At 39.9% G+C, this 22,026-nt stretch overlaps 2 protein-coding genes across 12 annotated transcripts in view; one reads left to right on the top strand and one right to left on the bottom strand.

Moving 5' to 3' along the window:
• Positions 1–12,439, top strand: part of FEZ2 (fasciculation and elongation protein zeta 2) — a 42,743-nt gene extending 30,304 nt beyond the window's left edge. The window contains exons 6-10 of one of the 9 annotated variants that reach the window (XR_005372308.1): positions 3,741–3,821; positions 6,038–6,113; positions 8,886–8,951; positions 11,402–11,542; positions 12,171–12,439. Coding sequence is in view for 3 of the 9 variants with exons in the window: in XM_038561257.1 (XP_038417185.1) it covers positions 3,715–3,870; positions 6,038–6,113; positions 8,886–8,951; positions 11,402–11,418 (315 nt within the window). In the remaining 6 variants the exon portion in view is untranslated. Of the gene's footprint in view, positions 1–3,714; positions 3,871–6,037; positions 6,114–8,885; positions 8,952–11,401 lie in introns of all 9 variants that reach the window. The other 8 variants (XR_005372311.1, XR_005372312.1, XR_005372307.1 and 5 more) reach the window with 8 other exon arrangements.
• A 1,049-nt stretch (positions 12,440–13,488) lies between these two features.
• The window catches only part of CRIM1 (cysteine rich transmembrane BMP regulator 1), a 184,877-nt gene continuing 176,339 nt past the window's right edge, over positions 13,489–22,026 (bottom strand). For all 3 annotated transcript variants that reach the window (XM_038561256.1, XM_038561254.1, XM_038561255.1), the window contains 3 exons: positions 20,364–20,486; positions 17,669–17,859; positions 13,489–16,072 (listed from right to left, as the gene is read on the bottom strand). In XM_038561256.1, the coding sequence (XP_038417184.1) occupies positions 15,896–16,072; positions 17,669–17,859; positions 20,364–20,486 (491 nt within the window). In that variant the 3' untranslated portion in view covers positions 13,489–15,895. The remainder of the gene's footprint in view (positions 16,073–17,668; positions 17,860–20,363; positions 20,487–22,026) is intronic.

Genomic DNA, 22,026 nt, shown 5'->3' with positions numbered 1-22,026 from the left:
GAAATCCTCAGTAGCTGCTGTTCCACATCCCACTAGAGGAGAGTAACAGGACCCCTGTGCACTGGCCACAGAGTGAACTTCTGGGTTGGCCAGTTTGGCTGCTTTTGGTTTTGTTCTCTGAGAGGATCTCTTTTGTCCATTGTCCTTTGTAGCTCATTGGGGAGGGTGTTGAATTCATGTTTCAGCTCAGATGTCACCTCAGAGAGCTTTTCTTTGACCTCCCAATATAAAATAGGCATCCCTTCTTTACTTGACATGTCATAGCTATCAGCTGCGCACACATTATCTGCAGCGGTCTAGGTCATTGACTTGTTTTACTTTTCCTGCCCCTCTTCTATAATGTCAGGTCACGAGGGTAGGAGGGACTTTGGCTGGTGTGTTCACTTTGAGTCATTAACACCTATAATATTTGGATCCTGTTTTTTTGAACGAATGGATAAATGAACGAGAAAGGTATGGAATACTGAAAGAGGAACAGGAGGAAAAAAACAACAACAAGTTATTTGTGGTGGGTGAGAGGAAGATGAGTTCACTTTTGGATATGATGAGTTTTAGCAATGTCCAAGTACAGATGGCCAGTAGGCCTCAAACACACAAGTGACACTCAGCTAGATAGTTGCAGTAAAGCTGGCTAATGTGTACCGTAGCCTTCCTCAGTGCCAGGCTCTGTGCTCAGCCCTGTCCTGATCTCAGGAAAATGGAGCTAGCTGTACATTGGTGGGGTGGGAATGTTCAGAGAGCATGTGTGAGAAGAACAACAGGGACAAAATCCTGGAGGACCCCAGTACATGAGAGCTGAGCAGAGAAAGAGTCACCCAGAGGGGCAGGGGGGAACTCAGGGAGAGGATCGTGTGTAGGAATCCAGGAGGTGGAGGGGGCAGGTGGAAAGCTTACGGGCTCTCAGAGGGCTTTGAAAAGTGTCCCTGGATCTCAGCATCAGAGAAGTGACCTGAGAAGAGCTGTCTGAGGAAACCCTGGAGGAAGGAAATGGTTTGAGGGTTTGAAAAGTTAAAGTTGCCCCTGAGAAAGAGCAGATAGGAGGAAGAGTGAAAATCCAGCAAAGGGAAGAAATGGTTGCTGTGTGACTCTGGTGTGGGGAGGGATGGAGCACTGGTGGAGGAATGTTCTCAAACATCTCTGTTAGCTGGTTTCCTTGTATTTCCTTCACACCTTTTGATTTTCCTGTGCTGTCCTTTCCCCAGTGGAGTGGGAGGCAGCATCACCTTCCTAGCTGCCACATTGCCTCCCTGCTGGTCACAGCTCCTGGCTCAGCTGCCACCAGCCTGAGGGCACAGGTTATAGGGAGAGTTCCTTTACTTCATTTACTTAGATCAGCTGTTAATTTTGTAGTTTTCCTGGTTGCTGCGGCTTCACCCGATTGTGTTTCCATTTATTGCCACCAAGCCTGGTGTTCTGGTTGCGTGAAAGCTGTCTTTCAGGAGTTGTCAGGCTATCAGTAGTTGCAATGGCTCAGGAGAGCCTGCAACTGCACATTTAATAAGGAAACCTAAATTACATCTGGAACCTTGGAGTCCAAGAATGTGCATCCATCTTTTTATTTTTGCAGTGACAGTCATTAGGTTTCCAACCAGGGAGGTACAGCTAGTGTTTTTAGAACATGCTGTTCAAATGTAAAGTATACCTTCATCTCCTGATGTATGGGATGCTAAAACTATTCACCTACCTTGCTTGGTAATTTCTGTCTGTATCCAACTTTAACATGATAGATAATGGAGTCAGGTCATATAGAGAATTAAGTATTTTTCTCTTTGTTGCTTTTGAGAGAAAATACATTTGATAGAATTTAAAGAATGGCTCTAGCCTCTAGAGCCTAAGAAGTTCATCTCTTGATAATCTGCTTAAAAATGTGAACAAATTACATGACAACACGTGAAAAAGCTACAAGGGACAGAGATCTACAAAACAATTTTATGTAGGTTTTCTTTTAAAACTTTATCAAAGGTAATAGTTAAGGCTGTCAGCAAAGCGAAGCTTGTCCACAGTGTCCGGACCAGATGTTTTAGTCTTACCAGAACAAAATGGCGTGCTTTCTGGGAAGACTGGGTAGGGAGGGACCATTCAGGAGGAGAGGCATGGTTGTACACGTTCTCCAAAGATGGTAACATTTGGTACTCTGATTTTCAATAATACCGTTGAGTATATGACTGATGAAGAGGCATTTAGCTCCTTCAAAGACTAAACTTCTTGGCGTTTTCTCAACTTACTGTTGTTAGGACTCCTTCATACTCTGAAAAGTCATTGAAGACCCCAAATGACTTTGTTTATCTAAGTCATATTGATAGATATTTACTGTATTAGATAAAATTTTTAAAAAGTTTACCAACTTCATTTAAAAACACCAATAAGAAATTTACTGTTTATACAAAAAGCATATTTTTATGAAAAATAACTGTATTTTAAAAAATTTAGTGAGAAACCATGACATTGCTGTGCATTTTTGTTAATCTTGTTAATACCTGGCTTAATTCAAGAGAGTTAGAGTCTTAAATCGGCTTCTGCATTCAGCCTGTCATTTGGAATATTTTACTGTAAGTCATGAGAATGAAAGTGAAAAAGGCAAATCATATGTTAGTATTTCTGAGAAAATAATCTTGAGCTCATGGACCCTAAAAATCTTTCAGAGACCTCTGGGAGGGGTCCCTGGGCGATACTTTGAGAACCCTTCGGCTAAACCATACCTTCTTGAAAGCAGAGACCATTGCCTTGGTTTCCTCTTCTGTTCCTTGGGGCCCGGTAAATATTCGTTATATTGACTCCTCAAATGTGTTTACTGATTCAACTTTCCTCTGTAAAAATCCAGAGAGAGGACCCATCTGGTGAATGGGGACTAAACTCCCTTTCCAGGATGCCTTCCTCCTTAATTAGTCACGCCGTAAGAATCCATCTCAGGCCTTTGACTCAGCAGCCAGAGTGGTGCCACTGGACTCTTTTCCTTGTGTCTGATGACATTGCAGACTGGTTACAAATCAAGATAAGTAGTTGAGGGAAAAAATATTCCCTTTATAGTACAGTGAATTCTAGGAAGTCTTGGAGGTTACTGGGGGAAAGAAGCTAGAATTATTTCCTAGAAACAGTGGGAAACAGAGTGGGAAAGTCTCTGCGCAAGTGTGAGGGGCCTGCTGGCACATGGGATCCACTCTGCTCTCCAGGAAGCATATGTGCTCTTCCAGTTCGAGTTTTCTGCACCAAGGCAATGGCAGGTGGCCTGAAGAGTGAGTGGGAAGCAGTCATCAGCTCTCCAAGTAACAGCATTCTCATTTGCCAAATGTTATGTTAATGTTTCTGCAAACTTGTGGTAGAAATATGCAAACTTAGGCAGAAAATATGCATACTGTTCGTATTAAGTTTTCAGACTTTTGATAAAATGTAGGTAAACAATATCAAAAGGTATCTTAAAAGTTATGCGCTAATTTTGCATAAGACAAAGATGTGTACAATTTAGGATGTTTACATTGGAGCAAATTGATCAGCTACATGAGGAAAGTCTTCATGAATATAGTAGCATAAAAGCAATTGTTTTTGCATTTGCAAAGAAATGGAAGCAAAAAAACATTTTAAAAACAGCATGATTTTGTCTGCTTTATCTGAACGAGTAGTGGCATTTTCTAACGGCTTGTCTCTTGGGCACATAAATCATTGTGGTGCGTTCTTACTAATAGTCTTTGAACTTCTTTCTCTGTCCTTTTCTTCCGGGCCGGGCCGTATATTGCTGCCTTTAGCGCTTCAGCATGGAAGGGATCTCAAATGTCATTCAGAATGGCCTCCGCCACACCTTTGGAAATTCAGGTGGAGAGAAACAGGTGCTGGGTTATCCTTATTTTCCTCATTCTCTGCTTTTTCATTACCTGTGTAAGTGAAGGTCCTGAAAGCTGGCAATTTTACTAATTTACTAAGACTATTGCTTAAAAGAGAGAAGTGAAAGTCTATCATTTTTATACTTTCAATAATGCATACAATTCCCTTTAGGAAAAAGCGATTTTCAAATTGGCAATAGACTAAATGCATTCTTACTATATGATTTAGAGCTCCATTTTCCACTATCCTTTAAACAAATTGCATTGACATAATGAGTTGCATGTATAGAATATATAACTAAACTAGAAAATGCTACACTAATTCTAAAAGTTTGAGAAACAAGATGTCTTTTGAGAGGGAAGAAAGCTGGTGTTGGTGTCTTTTGACTAGAGTTCTAGGTCAAACATGTAATATATATATATATATATATATATATATATACACACACAAACACATAAATATTTTACCTCCTTTTAAGTGAAATTCAGGCAGTTTTAAGGTATATCATGTAGTCAGCCAACACACTTGTCTGTCAAATGAGGCATGTGACGTGATTTATACAAAATTATTTGTGGATATAGGTACCTGGCCAAATGTGTAGCAATTTACTTTACATTAACATTTTTGTATAATGATTTGAGGAGGATCATGAACAGGGGAAACACATCTATATTAATGAGTGTGCTTAAAATTACCTTTCACAATTTGAAATTTTCACTTCAAAAGGAAAACTTCAATGTGGCTTTTAAGTGAAGATTGAGAAAGTGTGCAGAATGTAGCTTTTGGCAGTTTATCAAAAGAAAGCATTTGAGCATAGAGTTTTTGCTAAAAGATAGTTTCTGTATTACCTGAGAAGGGTAATAATCAGTATTAAATAATCCTTCACATTGACATTTACAGCTCCATTAAGGGATGGTACAATTTTTTTTTTTTTTTTTTTTTTATTCTGGAACCTCTACCTCTCTCAAACTCACAGGATGGCAAAATAACTTCCACACTGACCTACACACGCAAGTGGGACAGGAAGCCTGAGAGCGTAGCCAGGTAGTGTGCTGGTAGGGGCGCAGCTTCCTGATGCTCTCACCAGCCAGCTTGCCGCTTCCCCACCGCTGTCCATGAAGCCCCGGGGGCGGGGGACGGGCGCTTGTTTCCGGCTTCCTGTGTATTATTCACAAGGAAACATTCAGTTCTACAATTTGGTGTCACCTTGGAGAAGTCTACACCAAAAAGATGGTGGGAATTGTTTCTTAAACATGAATAATTCATTTTCTTTTCTGTACCTAGGGAGCCAGTTCTTGTTAAACCATTTTACCTTGTCTTTTGATTATGAGGTCCCTCAAGGATGAAATCACTCATGGAGGGTTAGGAATAGAGCGGAGATTTAGGGCAAGGACTAATGGCTGGGTCTCAAAAGATTCTGAGTAAAAACAGTAGATCTCCAGATGAGCACATGCAAACCACACCGAACTATATAGTTTTTGGTGGAGTGGTCAGAATAGGAACATCTGGACAATAATTTTTAGATTCTGCTTTCATGGGACATACTTATAGGCCATAACTCTGATACTCGTGAGCCTTTACAGTAGTGAACAAGGTCGTTTGTCTCAGTATCAGACGTAAATATTTATTATTCACTAGGCCATTCTCTCCTTTCACTTTTCTCTTTTCCTTTAATGCCTTTAAACATTCTGAATAATTTAAAATAATAATAATACACCTCTAAAATTGATATGCGTGTCTATGTTAGCTTCTGGAAGAAGCTGGTATGTGTTTTTAAAGTTGTGAAGTTATCCACGTGACCATTTTGTTCAATCAGAAAAAAATGGTCTGAAACAGAATTATTTGGCTGTTGGGAATGATTTGGTTATGCAGAACTGTTGCAACTCCGTTTTTAGTTTGAAATTACTATTTTCAAAGTATGTTGAAAATATGCAAGAAGAATGTTAAGACTAAAATGAACAAACTTACCGTCAGACCTAATTTTAGTAAATTTTCAATAACTGAAAGGTGAAAAAATAGATGTTTATGTTAACATTAGGCTTGAATGAAGCAGATAGAATTGGGCAAAATAGGAGTTCCAGCTGAGATAGTAAGATACACATGTTCCTTATTAAAATAGCTCATGTTTCATGTTATAAAATAGACCTTATGTAACTGTATCAAATTTGTGCAGATACGGTCATTCAGATTTAAGTGACATATATTTTTTTTCACTTGGCAGTACTTGACAACAGTCATTCCCTATGAGAAAAAAAATGGACCACCATCTGTTGAAGATCTTCAAATATTAACAAAAAGTGAGCAAAGACAAAATTAAACAGTTAACCATATTTACTTTTGCTGAATCTAAATACTAATTTTGGTTGGTTAATTGATGATGTTATTGTTTTGTTTTGTCAATTTAAGATAGTAAATGATAGATATTATCATTTATTGAGAATGAACCATAAATGGCTATAGCATCAACCATGACCCTAAATCCAGAGTTGATTTGTATTTTTTGTGCTTTTTCTTACCTTTTGAAATATTTGCAAGCTGAACTTTTGAGGGGAAAAAAAATGTAACTTGATTCTCCATCATCTCTTGAATGCTTAAGAACAGATCATTCATCAATAAATAAGGTGCTTCATGGATCTTCTATAAATATGACTGTCAGTAACTCAATAGGAAAGATTTAGAATGTGTCCTAAAATGCTCTCCTTTTTTAGGAATGTAGAACCCTGAACCCAAGGTAATAGTCATAGATAGAATTTGAATTGCTAGTAATATTTTAAGAATTATTTGGCAAATATTAAAAAAGCCTATTTTGTGCCAGGCTGCATTCTGGGACTTTAGTGAACAAAGTCGACAAAAATACCGCCATCTTCAAGAGGCAGTTATTATTTTGAAATAATTTGTTAGACTTAAATATACATTCCATTGAATATCTCTTATGATAACCATAAATGAGTCATGAATTCTGGTTCTATCCCTGTTATTTACAGTGACATCCTTGGATGTTACTTACTTTCTCTTGGTCACAATGAAAAACAAGGATAAAAATATTTGCTATGTTTCCCTCATTGTAAATAACATATGGGTGATTTGGGGTAAGTCTGTTTGTTTTCCTTGAAGGGACTAGATTTGCTGACCTGTTAGATTCTTTCTAACTGTAAATATTTGTAATAACTGCTGATTAAAGAGGGAACCAAATAAGAGAAAATCACAGGAATAGATCTTGGTGATGAGACTTGTTTTAGAATTTAGAGATATGGAGGCACGGTTGGGGTGAGCGCAAGGGAACTTCCTGCCTGCTATGTGAAGTTGTTATTCCTTCCTTTGGTGAACAATACTTTCACAGTCTTTTATATTAAAATATGGATAAATCAAGTGATGCTAGCCAGTCTGAAGTAGAGAATGAAGAGATTAACTGGGTGGCCAGCCCTCTGATTTTTCCGGAGGAACTCATGACATTAGGAGTGTCCAAGATCAAACAGGGGAATAGTTAATTATAGGGCTGGGTCTCTTAATTCCCAATCCACTATGCTTTTTAATAATGCTAGCTTATGGCATGTGATTTTATGTAGAAATGAAAACAAATCTAAAACATGATGGGAAACAGAAATACTGAACAGAGTAGCCCTCCAAGAAGGGAACATAACTATTGCCTTAGAAGCTAGGAATTCCTGAAAGACCTTGGCTTCTCAGATCATGGACAAACATACTTGGCCAAACCAGTCACATAATTCCCACAGAATGTCAGGCTGATTCTTAGATGATGTATTTGTAGACAAACACCATTTGGAATCTCTGGTTGAGTGAACGTGTGTAGCGGGTGTGAGTGAATGTCCCAGTTAGTATGAGTTTCACTTTGAAAGTAAAAAGTGGTTATCTCCTAAAAACTTGGGAGAGAACCGGGGCCTCTGCCGCTGCCTTGTAGTTGTTAGGATGTTAGCTGCGGTGAAAGCCCTGGGAAGACTAGTGTAGCGTTTCTGGTTATGTCGCCGTCCTTAGAAAAGCTACTAGAATTCCACAGCAGTAGTAAGAACTAGAATAATGTCATGCTAATGCTTATATAGCATATATACCATGTGGGGCACTATTCTAAGGCCTTCACATCTGAAGTAGTAACTTGGTAATCACAAGCCTTTGAGACTGGTCTGATGAGGAGTCTCATCCTACACATGAGGAACTTGGTGCACTATGTGGCCGAGGAACTTGGTGCACTATGTGGCCAAGTAACTTGCTCAAAGCCCCACAGCTAGGAAGTGGGAAAGCTAGGGTTTAGGCCCAGATGGACTGACTTGCCAGTTACCCCATGTTGTTTTGTCATATGTCCGGGGGGAAAGAGTGTGGCATTTCCTCAGGATGCTCTGGAGACAGTGAGTTGGCAGTCATGTGCAAGGGTAGCATTTATTCATGTAGTGTTTATTCATGTGTTCCTGGGTGGCTTAGATTTTTAGCCACTCTAATAGCTGATTATCCTATTAGTCTTTGCTTAGAGATAAAATTGTCAAAGATTGCCTTTAGGGATGAGGCTAATTCGCTAAGGTTCCTCTGTAGTATAGGAGCAGACAGGAGCAGACGGCCTGGCTGAGTGCTGCTTTGTGAGGTCCGTTCTTTGTTTTGGTTTCTCACAGTTTGGTTTCTAAGAAGGCTGACAGACATGTTCCTTGGAGAATGTAGCTAACTAGTCATTTATCTAGGACTTTCTCCAGCTTGTGAGATCTGCAGACTGAGGTTCTCCCACTCCCCAGGGCCCATGGAAGTGCTCACGATGGTGCCTCGCCTTCCAGTACTTAGGGTGACAGGCCTGAGGCTCTGTGAAATTGACCCAGTTCCTTTTTCCAGATTCCACTGCTTGGAAGTTTTAAATCCGGGAGATGAGTGTCAGGTAACAGGAATGTTCTCACCTGAATAAGGACTTACTTGGCTACGGTGTGTTCTCGAGCCTTTGCAGTTGTATTTCCATTTATCAGTCATTTGCATGGGTGGGTTGTGCCATGTAATTAATTAAGGCTACAACATAAATGAGATTCTTGATCTGAATTTGAAATTGTTGCCTTGTCTTTGTCTCCTTTGTTTTACAGTTCTTCGTGCCATGAAAGAGGACAGTGAAAAGGTTCCAAGCTTGTTAACTGATTATATACTGAAAGGTGAGTTTTATGATGTTGTGCATGTGATGGTTGGGAAGTGTTGAGTCGACGAGTGCATCATCTTGCTAATAGATTAGAAAGTAGCTTCCTGCTAATAGATTAGAAAGTAGCTTCCAAACACACTTTTATCAGTCTCATTTGTGCATAGTGAGGATAGATGCATGGCTTACTGATGTTCCTCACATGAATTATGGTTATAAAATTCAACTTTTATTTGGAGTCTTGAACTGGAAGTAATTTGCATAGCTCAGTTGTGAGCATGGATGGAGGCAGGCAGTGAGGAAATATTATGGAGACTTCCCACAATTATGTGAGTCTGGGGTGTTCACTGACACTGGAAGGGTTGGTAGGGTGGTCTCTGCCATCTTGGGGACAGTAGAAAGAAGAGGACAGATCTGTGAGGATGGATGAAAGAGGGGACAGTCACATTAGTGAAGAGTCCCAGAGAGAATAATAAAGGGATAGTTGTAAGGGATGGGGAGGGGAGGGAGAAAATGAATGGATTTTCATCAACTGGGACTGTAGAAAATGAGCCATAAATCTTAGCGAGATCAAGATCACAGGTTGGGAACAGTGATGGGGTAAAGGAAAGTCATTTGAGATGTTAATGAGGTCACTTACTTTGGTGAGTAAAGAGCAAAATTTGGAAGATAAAGAGGGAACTGATGAACTTTTTAATTATAGGCAAAACTAATACTTTTCAGTGAAATTATTTTTTATAAAGCAGCAGTTATTCAGGTGAGTTATTCCAAGCATCATAAAATGCACCCTATAGGGTGTGATCCAGTATTGAGAGCAGTCCTCTTCTGGTAACACTGTCCTTTGGGTTCTCTCTTCTCTGCAGAGTTGCTGGCTGAATCATAGGAAGGTTGGGATTTCTGAGATGTTAGGTAACTCAGATGGGACGTTTCTTCAGCCATAGCTTCATAAAGAGAGAACCTCAGTGGAGCTCCAAGTCAGTGATATACTAAATATCACCTGTAAGAGACTTGGAGTGGAGCCAGTCATTAGGTTAGGGGTAGGGGGAGGGGGTTGAAAAGAATATATTGAATTTTTAAGTAAGCTGTGTTCTTCTGATGAAGGGCTTTTTCTTCCTATTACATTCTGAATTTTCTTTTTTAATACCTGATACCTTTGTTTGCTTTTTATGTTGTGCTAGCATTGGTATGAAAGCTGGATTGTTCTGAGGTTTGTTCTTATAGATGTGACACAGGAATGAGATGAACATAAAGAACATGTCTTAATTATAGGGGGTCCCTAGGGCACTACTGTGAGCACCAGAGATGCTCTGAACAAGCTTCTGAAGCATTCTTTGGCTATTTTATCATTTGACTGACTGCATGAAAGAATTTTATGATCCAGAGAACAGAGTGCTCTGTGGGCGAATGATGTTGAAGTTTTTCCCCTGTAACCCAGGCCTGTAACTGAACCTGTACCACATGCCTTCGGGAAGCAGCACTTTGCTAATTCTGTGCCACAGGCTCCAGCCTGTGAGCCAGGCCGTCTGTACTATAGCTGCTTCTCACGAGCTGCTTGTGTGCATTTGTTGTTGCTTTGCCTTGGCTTTATGAGGACTGGGTGGAAAAGAAGCTAGGGTTCAAACCAAGGTGGTGACTCTGCAGTCTGAGCACGTGAGTGGGCGTGTGTGATGCTCAGAGGTGTTCAGTCGCATGGGGAGGGTATGGATGAGGGGTGTATAGACAGGGGTTGACCAAACATGCTCTCTTCCACCCATCCTGGAAGTTCACAGCCATCAGCAACTCCTCTACCATAGGGGGCAGGACCCCACCCCATAAAAGGTGCAGCTGCTTAAGGGGGAACTCTTCTTCTGCCTTCTTGGCAGGACTTCCTCATAGTTGTTTTAACAACAAGGACTGTGGCTTGGCTGCTAAACATACCAAGCTTCATTTTACTGCAGAGGTATGAAATGAAAGAAGGTAGAAAAGTGGCCTCATTTGGCCTGAGAAAGGAGGGATGGATGTTCTATGGGCTCCTTGAGCTTTTTCTCACACCTGCTTTAATTACCCCACTGTGGCCTGCTGCCACCTCGCCTTCCAGGTTGTACCAAAGGCTGGTAGTGTAGACAGGGTTGCTGCTATGTGTGTGTGGAGACTTGCACCCTTCTTTCACTTCCTGGGGAGCCTCTCTGTGGTGTTACAAGCCTGATGTATAAGTCTAATGTTATGGGCTCTTATCTCTAAGTAGCATTTTAAGAGACATGGCCTTTTGGTATCTCATTTCTGGGCAATAATGTGTCAAGAGAACTTTTCACTGTTGAAAATGTGTAGCCTTTTAAAACAAGTTGATACTGTAGATCTTTGCATTGTTTGTTCTCCTGATTTAATAGTATATTTTTATATACATATAAAATGTATATAAAATGTATATACATCTTGTGTAAATACATATAAAATATGCATGTCTATTTAAAAGTTTTTTCCTTCCTCTAGTGCTCTGTCCTACATAGGGCAGCACCGCGTCAGGAACAGCTTTCTCTTCTGTGGACTACAAGCTAGGTTTCCTATAGCATTGTTCTGAAACCTGGCTACCATTCCCTTCTGCTATTGGAAACTCAGCACACTTGAACTTGGGTTTGTGATTCAGTATTAACTAGATCATGCTTTCACTAATTCTTTATATTATGAACAAGAGAAGTATGGCACTGTTCTGAATTCTAGAGGTGTGTGTGTGTGTTTGTTTTTTTGTTTTTTGTTTTTGTTTTTTTTTTTGTTAAATACTAACAATTATGAACTCTTCTCTCCTCCACCTTTGTAGAGTAAGGGGGAGTAATGTTTGTGCATGCGCAGTTATATTTTTCCTGAACTGACAGTATGCCCAGTTGAGTTTTTATGGCTTTCTAGATCTGCACTGCACTGAAGAACTAGATTAAAGCATTGAGAGATTTATACTGTAACTGTTCTTCGGTGGTGGCAAGAACCGACGCTGTTCTTTATAAAGGGACTGTCAGGATAAATATTACCTACAGTGTTGTCAAGGGCGACAGAAACTGAAACGTGGGCTGTTCTCTGAAGAAGGGGAACCAGAATGTGCGCTATGGCAGATGACAGTGACAACAACTACGAACAATGATGATGACCAAGGGCCTCGATGACCAAGGCCGAGGCCTGGAGGCCCAGTGGGGAGAGGGCTGATATTGGAGGTTGCTGCGTCTTTCACCCCTATTGAGACGTTAACCATTCAGTTGCCATTCACTTTCAGAACCTTGTATTGTTGAACTTTGGATGTTTATATGTCTTGCCTCATGTGTCTGTGAAGAAGTGTCCTTGACAAGGAGCCTGTGTCCTCCAAGGTGCTTTCCAGTATCCTGTGCGCTGCTGTGGCGCCCTGTCCCCACTCCTGCCCGAGTGTCTCCCGAAAGCGCTACTCCTGGAAACAGCTCATCGATCCGGCACTGGTCATGAAACACTTTTCTGCCAGTTCCAGTCAAGTCATTGCCATTTAATAAATGTTGAAAAAAGGGTACTGCATGTTGGAGAGATTTTTTTGAGTTTCTGTTGTATTTAAGATTTTTCTTCCCTTTACCATTCTACACATTGTCCATCACTACAGTGTGGAAGCTGATGAATCCCGATTAGCTTCATGATGGGAAGGAGAGGGGAGAGGGGTTTTTCCGGGAAGTCTTACTCTTTTCCTGGGTCTGGGAGACATTCCTGACGGCAGTGGCAGCTCCCTCCCTGACAGAGGTGTGGAAAGAGTTCAGAGGACCTGGCAGGGGACTTTAAAATTCCACTTAAACATTTGTGAGCACACAGGCCCATTCCTATTCCTCATTTCACTTGGTAACTGGGACCCCAGGGCTGCAAAGGCAGCAGCTCAGTTTGGAGTTGGGAGGGCAACTTGGCAGCTCAGCTGTGACCTGGGGAAAGGTGAGCCTGAGCTGGTTCCTTGTCTTATCAATCAATCAATCAGTGCCTTGATAGTGAGAATGTGGGACTTGCCCCTTGCCCTTCAATTGATGAAGTTGCATACTTCAATAAAGTAACTAACTTCAACTGAATTAATGATGCAAATTTGTAAAAAAAGTTTTGACTATACTAAGGAAGTATCATTTTAGAAGACCTACTAGAGAGTCAAAAGTCCTTGAGGGTCTATTTTTTGGTGGAGATTCAATAGTGGTCTGTTTATAGTTCATTCTTAAGTTGATGCTTTTGGAGTGTACGTCCTTTCAACTCCCAGTCCCTGTGTAATGAGATTTCTGATTTTGCTTGATAAACTTGCTTTTTCAGTGGTGAACTATCAGTGTTTCTTACCTCACTGGCACACATGATGAATGGATTTTGATACCAATGAGAGGAGAGGAGCACGTTCCTGATTTGTGAGGGACAACAGGTAGGCTGTCTCCCTAAGGAGCAGCATCGAAGTGCCATCCTGAGCAGGATTCTTTTTTTTTTTTTTAATAAGGGTTTGTGAGGGGAAAGGCCCTGCCCTCTGAGAGCAGCACCAGAGCTGCTTGGGGTGCTGGACGGTCATCAGACTCACGACTTTCACGCAAAAGGACGAGCAGTCCTTTTTGAAATTGAGATTCAAAGTGTTTATTTGTTGCCAAGAACCCAGCTGCAAATAATTCCCTTATGGCTTTGTTTTTCGAAGAAAACAAAACAAACTGTAGAACTACAGTGCACTCCAAGTGCCATAGATCTATTTTATTCTTCAGGAAATTATATTTTTTCTTTTACAAGAGCACAACAGGAACCAAAGTAAAGAGTAATAGATACAGCACTCAGGATAAATCATATCTTTAAAATAATAATAAAAAAATTTACACCTCGTCCTATATCCTGTTAGTATTTTCATAATATGGCCATGATTGAAAAAACAAAAAGCAAGCATTTACAACTTTTTTTTTGATCTATATATATTTTTTTATGCCAGGAATGGATTCATTGTCAACAAAATTTTATACTAATCAGGTTGATGTAGATCTATTTTGGTAACATAGTATCATTAACAAATTTATTTTGGAAATAGATAAAAATATTGCCCCTTGATAATAAATCTTTTTTCTTTGATGCAAACAGCTAGAACACCTTTTTCTTTTCTTTTTGATATTCTAAGACAAAAAAAAATGGTTCATCTTCAGATTAATAAATTAGGTCATTATAATAATAAATTAATTTTTTTTAAAGTTCAGCAACCTCTGTCCCAAGTATTTACAACAATACTTGAAAGTTCCTCTACAAAACAGAACACATTTTCCTTTCACATTAAGCATCCTGGGTATCTGTGTCTTTCACAACAAGCATTTGAAAAAGAAAAATCAATGCACAAATGGGTAATTAGTATAAAAGTGCTAAGAGCTGTTTGAAAAGTTAACACTATAGTATACAGCCAGTTATATCTGAGGCAAACTACAACAAACTTCCAGCTTATTATGGACAATATTCCAGTAGTTGTTTCAAACAGTTGTTTGAAAAAAAAAAAAAATCCAGGAGCTGATGAGTGATGCAGAGAAACTGCCGTCATTGTTTCTGGCCAGTGAACAAATTGAAAACCAACAGAAAGCCTATCCAAACAAGGAAGAAGATTTTAATAAAGGAATACCTTCTCCATAAGCAGGTGTGATGCTGACTGCATAAGGCGTGTGCATACACACACTCACACTCACACACACTCAACAAACACAACTTTCTTCCCAATTAAACTGCAGGTAGAATGAAATTTTGTGTTATTAAAAATTTGTAAGTGATCAAAAGCATTGATATGGAATGCCTGTTTGTCTTTGTTCTGGTTAAAATCTCATAAAAATACATTCAACAGGAAAACATAAATTGTATGTGTATAAATATATATGCATATATATATTATATACACACGCACACAAATACTTTTGTTTTTTTGAAGCATAAGATAGTTACATAAATATTCCTATAATTGCTAAAGTTTTAAGGAGGCATACTTTTTTTTTGAGCTTCAACAAAGGTGCTTGAATAATATACAATTAAAATGAAGTAGTTTCTATTTTGTAGAATCAGTATATAATAAGGAAAAAAAAATCCCCAAACAGTCCTTTTTAAAAAAAGTTTCTTCTTAAGCTAGAGCTTCAACAAAAACTATAAACAACCAACAAGGGAACAAAGCCACGACAAACAATGAAGTACAGCCCCTGGAAATACCTGGTGTCCTTCACCCTCTCCCTCCTTCCTGCCACGCTGTGGTAAGAAAAGCTCCAGTGCTCGCATCAAGAAATGACTTAGGTCTTGTTCACTTGCTGACTCTACTAGGAACTGGCTGATTGGCTTGGAAGAAAACAAAGCAGCAAAAAGTCTAACTGTATATATCCTTAATAACCCGCGGCAGGGAAATGCCGCATCACATTTCTCCTGCTTGCTCACCGCCCACCGCAGCGTGACCGGATAGAAAAGGAACTCGTGGCTTTAGACCGGGGATGGCTAGCAACAGGTTCTGGCGTGCTCGTCTGGCAGTCCTAAGGTGGCTATGGCCGCTGGATCGCAAGGCCTCCGCTTCCCGCTCATTCAGGCCTGAGCTTTGAAGCAACCCGTGCAGTCTTCAGAGCAACAGGAAAATATTATCCTCTGGGCCACTCAACTGCTTTTATTTTACTGGATTTCTCCCCGAGCCCAGCTGACCAATTTGCCTTCCCAACACCACCCTCCCAACCCGTCTCCCCAAACTCACTGTCCCCACCCCCAAATATCTCTACAGCTATATTACAAGCAAATATATCTTAGCAACTTTAAAAACTTTGGTTCTATGAAAACACTTGGTCAGTTATCTTGAGGAAAGTGGGAATGCTTGTTCTGCACACTGCCGTAGACAGAGCCCATCCCGGTAAGTTCTTAGCGCTGTACATCAAGTCACAATCCAAAACGATCCACTAAGCAAGTGCACAAATTCTAGTTTACTTTTAAAAGCAGATTTAGTTGTTTTTCTGTCTTTTGAAACCTCATCCACGTCGCCTTTCTTCACACTGTCTGGTAGAAATTATCTGCCTGTAGGTGGTTCTGTTTTTGCATGCTGTAGAAGCCACTGAATCTTGCATCTGGTTCAGCAATTCTTAGCATTCTCTGTGAACTGTCCACTGGGACTCTGCTTCCTTTCTTGCAGTCCACAGACACCAGCTGATTATTTAAGGAAGAAGGCTATTTAATGAGAGGAGGAAAAACCACAAAGAATGAGCTATTTTACGTATCCCAAATTAACAAATGTGGTCCTGACTCAAGTGAGGTAAGAGCTTTACAGGACACTGACAGGGGTGGGGGTTGGGGCGGTGCTGGACGTGGTGTTTCCACTTCGTTCTAGCACCACCAGTAGTTTTGTAAGGGATCCTGCCCGACAAGCTGTGTTTAAAAGTGAAATGCCGGGATCCCTGGGTGGCGCAGCGGTTTAGCGCCTGCCTTTGGCCCAGGGCGCGATCCTGGAGACCTGGGATCAAATCCCACATCGGGCTCCCGGTGCATGGAGCCTGCTTCTCCCTCTGCCTATGTCTCTGCGCCTCTCTCTCTCTCTCTCTCTCTCTCTGTGTGTGACTATCATAAATAAATAAAAAAACTTTAAAAAAAAATAAAAAAAATAAAAGTGAAATGCCAATAAATTCTGTCAAATGGGGTGGATGAAGGGACTGAGAAAAGAGTTGAGTGAAGCCACAGAACTATGTTCAAATCCTTAAGGTGCAGTCTAGCCCCCAAAAGGGTGGGAGGAGGAGTGGGAGTCACCAGATAGGTAGATTTAAGAGAAATAAGAGAAATGGGCAATCTTAAATCACTCGCTGTATAAAAGCATCACAAGCTAGGCCAGCCCCAGTCTGTATCCAGCTACTCTACGCACATCATGAGCTGGTCCCTTTTCCCAGCTCTGCACAGCGAGGACTGTGTCTTGCTCAGCCCCGTGTCCTGACCCTGCACGTGTCCAGCAGAGGTGGTGCCTAAAGTGTAGTTCTTGAAAGAAAAGCAGAGGCAGGATAAAGCACCTGACAGTAATTTTATATGGATGAGTTATCTAGATGAGAAATTGGATTAAAATAATTATTCAAGCTGTTTTCAATTCTTAAGGGTATAGGATTTTTTTTTTTTAAGAAAAAAACTAAATGTAAAAAGTGGGCTTAGGGCTAGAGACAATCATAACTTTTCCCTTTAATAAAAAATGAATTTTCTTGGCTTTTAGGACAGGCTGATTTGACAACAAATACATATTCCTTCTTTCTCAATATGAAATGTGCCTCTCTCTGCCTGGTCTACTACTATTTTACAGTCTCTTCAGGATCTTTTGCTGCCTTTCACTAGTGTGCTTGCCCTAGATACGTCTCCCTGTCCTTTGGAGTTTCGTATATACTCATGACACTCTAGCTGTCTTGTTGCTCTTGCCCAAGTGTGGCCACCCTCTCTTTAGGATTTCTTTCCCAATTCTAAGCTGGTAGGTCACTGAGTTTTAATTTCTAATATTAGCAATCAGTCCAGAAGTATTTCTTTTTTTGAAAACTTGAAATTAGATGTGTGGTGAGGTCAGGATTCATTAACCAATGGATGATGGCTAACTCATCCAGTGACTGCTCCAGCCCCAGGCAAGTAATATGTATTGGGATGGCTACAGCTTGCTATGCAATTTGAGGCCAAGACGACCAAAGCAGAATTTTCACTGGCTAATAAAAAAGACATCAAGCAATTTAAGGGAATAGAAGCACACAAGCACAAGCCTTCCTCGTTTAGTCACACAAGGCACAAACTTTTTCAAGACTATACCTTAGTTGGTGTTCGATACCAGCAAAGCAGTGGTATCCACTGTTTCTTCTGATTGATGAACAGGAATGCTATTATAATCGAGAGGCCGATGATGATGGGAACCACAACCGAGGCAATGGAGTCCAGTGAAGAATCTTCGCCTGAATGCAGCCTGTTGTTATCTCTGTAATCTACCTGGAGGTGACCCATGTCTAGGAGGAAAACAGTTATAAGCACTTATTACCTAAACAAGAATTTTTAAGGATTATTTTAGTTACGCTGCAAATAGAGCTCAAGAACTTGGTTTCATGTTTTCATTTCTTCCTAATGTTTTCAGGCTAACCATGATTCAAGTGTAATGATCCAAAAAGCCCTCTTACGAGAGTGCAGAGCTCTTAGGGACGGATGTGAGACAGGAAAAATTAGGGTGAGAGAAGGTCAGCAACTGGGCAGGATGAAGGTGGTTCTAGCTAGCCCAGAAAACAAAATCGTTACGAGACTTTATAAAGTGACTAAAACTAGATTGCTGAAAGTATTAACATTAACCTATATGGTCTTTAAGATTCTGAAGCAGGAACATTAGCTTAGCTCCCTGCTTACCAGCAAACAGGAGAAGAGGACAAAGTATCCTCTTAGACTAACCCGAGTGACAGTGAAGACTAATCACTAGTGTAATAGTAAAAATGAAGCCGGAATCGAGAGTTTGGCCTTTTGGCTGATATTCTGGTTTCCTGAGCTCTAAGCAAAAATGCTTCCCTCTTCATAAACTTGTTGCAAACTCACTAGACCTATTAATTTTCCTGCCTTAGTTAATATACTGCACAGGGGACAACATTTAAGAACGAAGGTCTTTCTGTTCCTTTAAATCATCATTCTTGCCAGGAGTGTTGCAGAGATTGCAGGGTTAACTCTGTAACAATCAGGAGCACCTCCTGGAAGTTTCCTTACTTTTCTTTTAAATAAACCATGTGGTCAGGTTGTCTAAATGTATCAAAAACCAGGTTAGTGAAAGATGGAGGGATTACATAATCAAAAAGAGTTGCTCTTAAATTGTTCTGGAAACTCAGCTCATAGTAACACAGCTTTGTGATATTAAGACTGTCTATGGTTTTAAAATCAGATTTTTTAATAATAGGCTTTTTCTGTGTGTGGAGGGTTGGGGGCACAGGAAGGAGAAACTTCCTGGTCATTCCATCCATTGTAGATGGTAATACTTTATAGGAAGTTTAATTTTCATATAATTTCATATTTTCATTTTAATATATTTCATATTTTAATATTTAACAGCATCAAGACAAATGCGAAAGGTCAAAATAACATCCTATTGATGAATTCAGGTTTTAAATACACAATGGATAAAGGAATGAACTTTTCTTATCACACTCCAAATGATATTGCAAATGATTTCAGGAGTATCATGTCATTACAAAGAAATTTAAAAGTAAATTAAGGAAAATCTTAGTGAAAGGAAAAGGAAGCTTCAACTGAAGTCTATTTACAAAATTCAGTCCTTAAGTTCTGTTCTGATGCAAAAAGGCCATAAAATTTAGCTTTGTGCTTCCCAGCAACTAAAGCAAAAATGGAAACAAGTATCATCAAGATTCACAATGTCTTCAACTTTAAAAATAATCTTACTTAGGAGAAGTATAAACTTTAATTAAAAATAATCTTACTTAGGAGAATATAAATTTTTCTGCTACTGACACATGAGGAAATTTCTCCTCAGCAACTTTGTAACAGATACTACATAATGCACAGGTCCTTAATGTATTGCAGTAAATAAGGCTGTTCTTATGACTAAAGCCCAGCATCTAGAACAGTGTGTGGCACGGAGTAGGCACTAATATTTACTGATTGGATGAATGCAAACGTAATGACAAAGCACAATTCAGTCACGGCAATTACACTAGTAGCCAAAACTCTGGGTCCAGGAATCTGGCTCTCTGGTTAAATGGCTTGATCTAAAGATTCAGAATATCTAGAGTAACAACAGACCCTTAGTCTCTCAAGCAATGAATATTGCTTCTCCCAAAAGAAATAATATGTGTATAGTAGTGATTTTGAGAATGTCCTTTGAGTAGACAGGAGGCAGTACTGAGTCATGGCTAAGACCTCTTGATTAAGAGGTCTGCTTTTATAGAGGAGGCAATATTGCCAGGAACCCTGCCTTGCTTTATCACTTAACTACTGAGAGACAGAATAAACATGCTTATTATACACAACTGAAAGGACAGAGCTGGGGGGCGGGGGGGAAGCATGGAATAAATCTGATGAGTGGAAAAATCAACACATGTAATAAATTGAACTCTCATGGAGAGAAAACAACCTGGAAGCAGAGGGTAACCTAATGCATAAATGCTTAGCCCAGAATCCACAGGGACTGAATAATTTATTACTTTCCTTACATACATACAAATACGAGAGCTGGCTTAGAAGTTCCAGATACCAAGCTTTTAGGATAAGGAACATATTTCTTTCCATCATCACTTAGTCTCTGAGCTTTTGGGGCCAGAAAGAGGCATTTTATCCAGTTACCTGCAGACTTATTTTATCATTCTGGGTTAACTGTGTTATAGCCAGGGAGGTCTTCCCTGGAGTGGTTACTTGAATTACTTGGGCCTGCCATTTAAAAAGATATCTAAAGGACATTAAAGAAAAATTTAAAAAATAGATCATATGTAAGACTACAGAGATCTCAATTGACTTTGGCGCTTACCTCTGGGAAGATGGATGATGTCATTTTCACTTGGTGTAGGCCACAAGGGAACCTCCAGGTCGATGTCGCCACGGTGATTTGTTTTCTCAATGGGTATATTGGTTGGTTCTGGGACATACATTTCTAAAAGAAAGGCACATTTTTCATAAGAGCTGATGGAGGAGCTACTTATTGTGGACTTTTGTTTCCTCAATCCAAATGGACGGTGCATTCAATTCAGTACAATATGTCCTGGGACATGAAAAGATCCAGTTTCTGCATTTACATCATTACTGCTAGAGAGCCACTACCTTTGCAAGTGTGGGAAACATGTCTTATGTAAAAGAGGGAGAGAAAGTTTTCTCCTCCACCAGGGTCAGAAGCTCTTTTTCATGTTGGTCCTGTAGTTCTGTGCAAGCTGATAGGGACTGGTTAGAATGGAAAGATTTCTTTTGCTTTCCATCAGCTAAATACTATACCTTAATAACGGCTTTTCTTTCCTCCATGAGTGTTGAATCATTTGTATAAAACATGTCATAGGAAGTGAAAAAGTAAAAGCATCTTGTGCTCTTTATGCATTTCTTAGCCAATTTCCCTCCAATCCCTCCCCTAAATGGGAAGAGACTGTACGCAGACCCCCCACGATGCGATGCGGCCTGGCTCAAGTACTAAATGGCAACTTGGTTACCACTGGAACCATGTGGACTGGAACATGATCTTCAGTAAACAGATTTCCATTATCTAACTTGATCATGTAGGCACTCTCATCAGTAAGATACTACAACATGAAACAAGACTAAGAAGAATAATACTCTTTATCCCAAATATCAGGGTTTTTTTTTTCTTTTCTTTTTAAAGCTAAGTTCTAAAATGGACCAGTGAAAAAAGTTCAGAGTTTTCCCTGGTTCCTAGCAAATATATTTATATATTCTTTCATCCAGCTAATAACCTTTTTAGAGAAATAATTCTTGAGAACCCCTATTTTCAAAAGGTGACACAAAAGTCTGCATCAATCATATATCTATTTTTGGCCAGTTTCTGGCATGTTATTAACTAACTTTCATAAGGTTACTCAACATTGGTAATACTAAGTATTCACTAGTGGCCTAATTTAGTCCAAAATAAGATACATAAAGTACAAGTTATAGGAGTTAAGACAACTAATAATTCTCTCTGCTCACAGTGATTGCTGCCTACCCCACGGTCCCCTGCCTTTCAAGAAGTGAACCACAAGATGAATTAGAGAGAAGGGGAAAATGAGAGGGAACAGAGTATCTGCTCTGCTTCCACTGTGTGTTAACGGAGTACCTGCCAGGGAAGAAAGAGAGGTTAAGTGAAGTACCCATGGTGACGAATCCAGGGACTGGCAGGGATGGGATTCAGATCCAGTTCCGTGATGCCACAGCCTGGGTCTTCTGGTGTCCCCGAGGATAAAGTTATTTTGGCCTTCATCCCTGAGTCTTCTGCTTTCTTACTTAAATACAGCTGACCCTTCAACAACTTGGGTTTGAACTGTCTGGGTCTACTCAGATGTGGTCTTTTATCAGCACGGTATTGTATTTTCTTAATGATTTTCTTAATATTCTCTTTTCTCTAGCTTACTCTGTTTTAAGAATATAGTATATGACACATATACAACGTATGTGTTAATCAGCTGTTTATGATACCGGTAAGGCTTCTGGTT

The sequence above is a fragment of the Canis lupus genome, chromosome 17 (assembly GCF_011100685.1).
Source record: "Canis lupus familiaris isolate Mischka breed German Shepherd chromosome 17, alternate assembly UU_Cfam_GSD_1.0, whole genome shotgun sequence".
NCBI lineage: Eukaryota > Metazoa > Chordata > Mammalia > Carnivora > Canidae > Canis > Canis lupus.
Note: the sequence above shows the minus strand (reverse complement) of the source record. Positions and strands in the feature narration are given on the sequence as shown.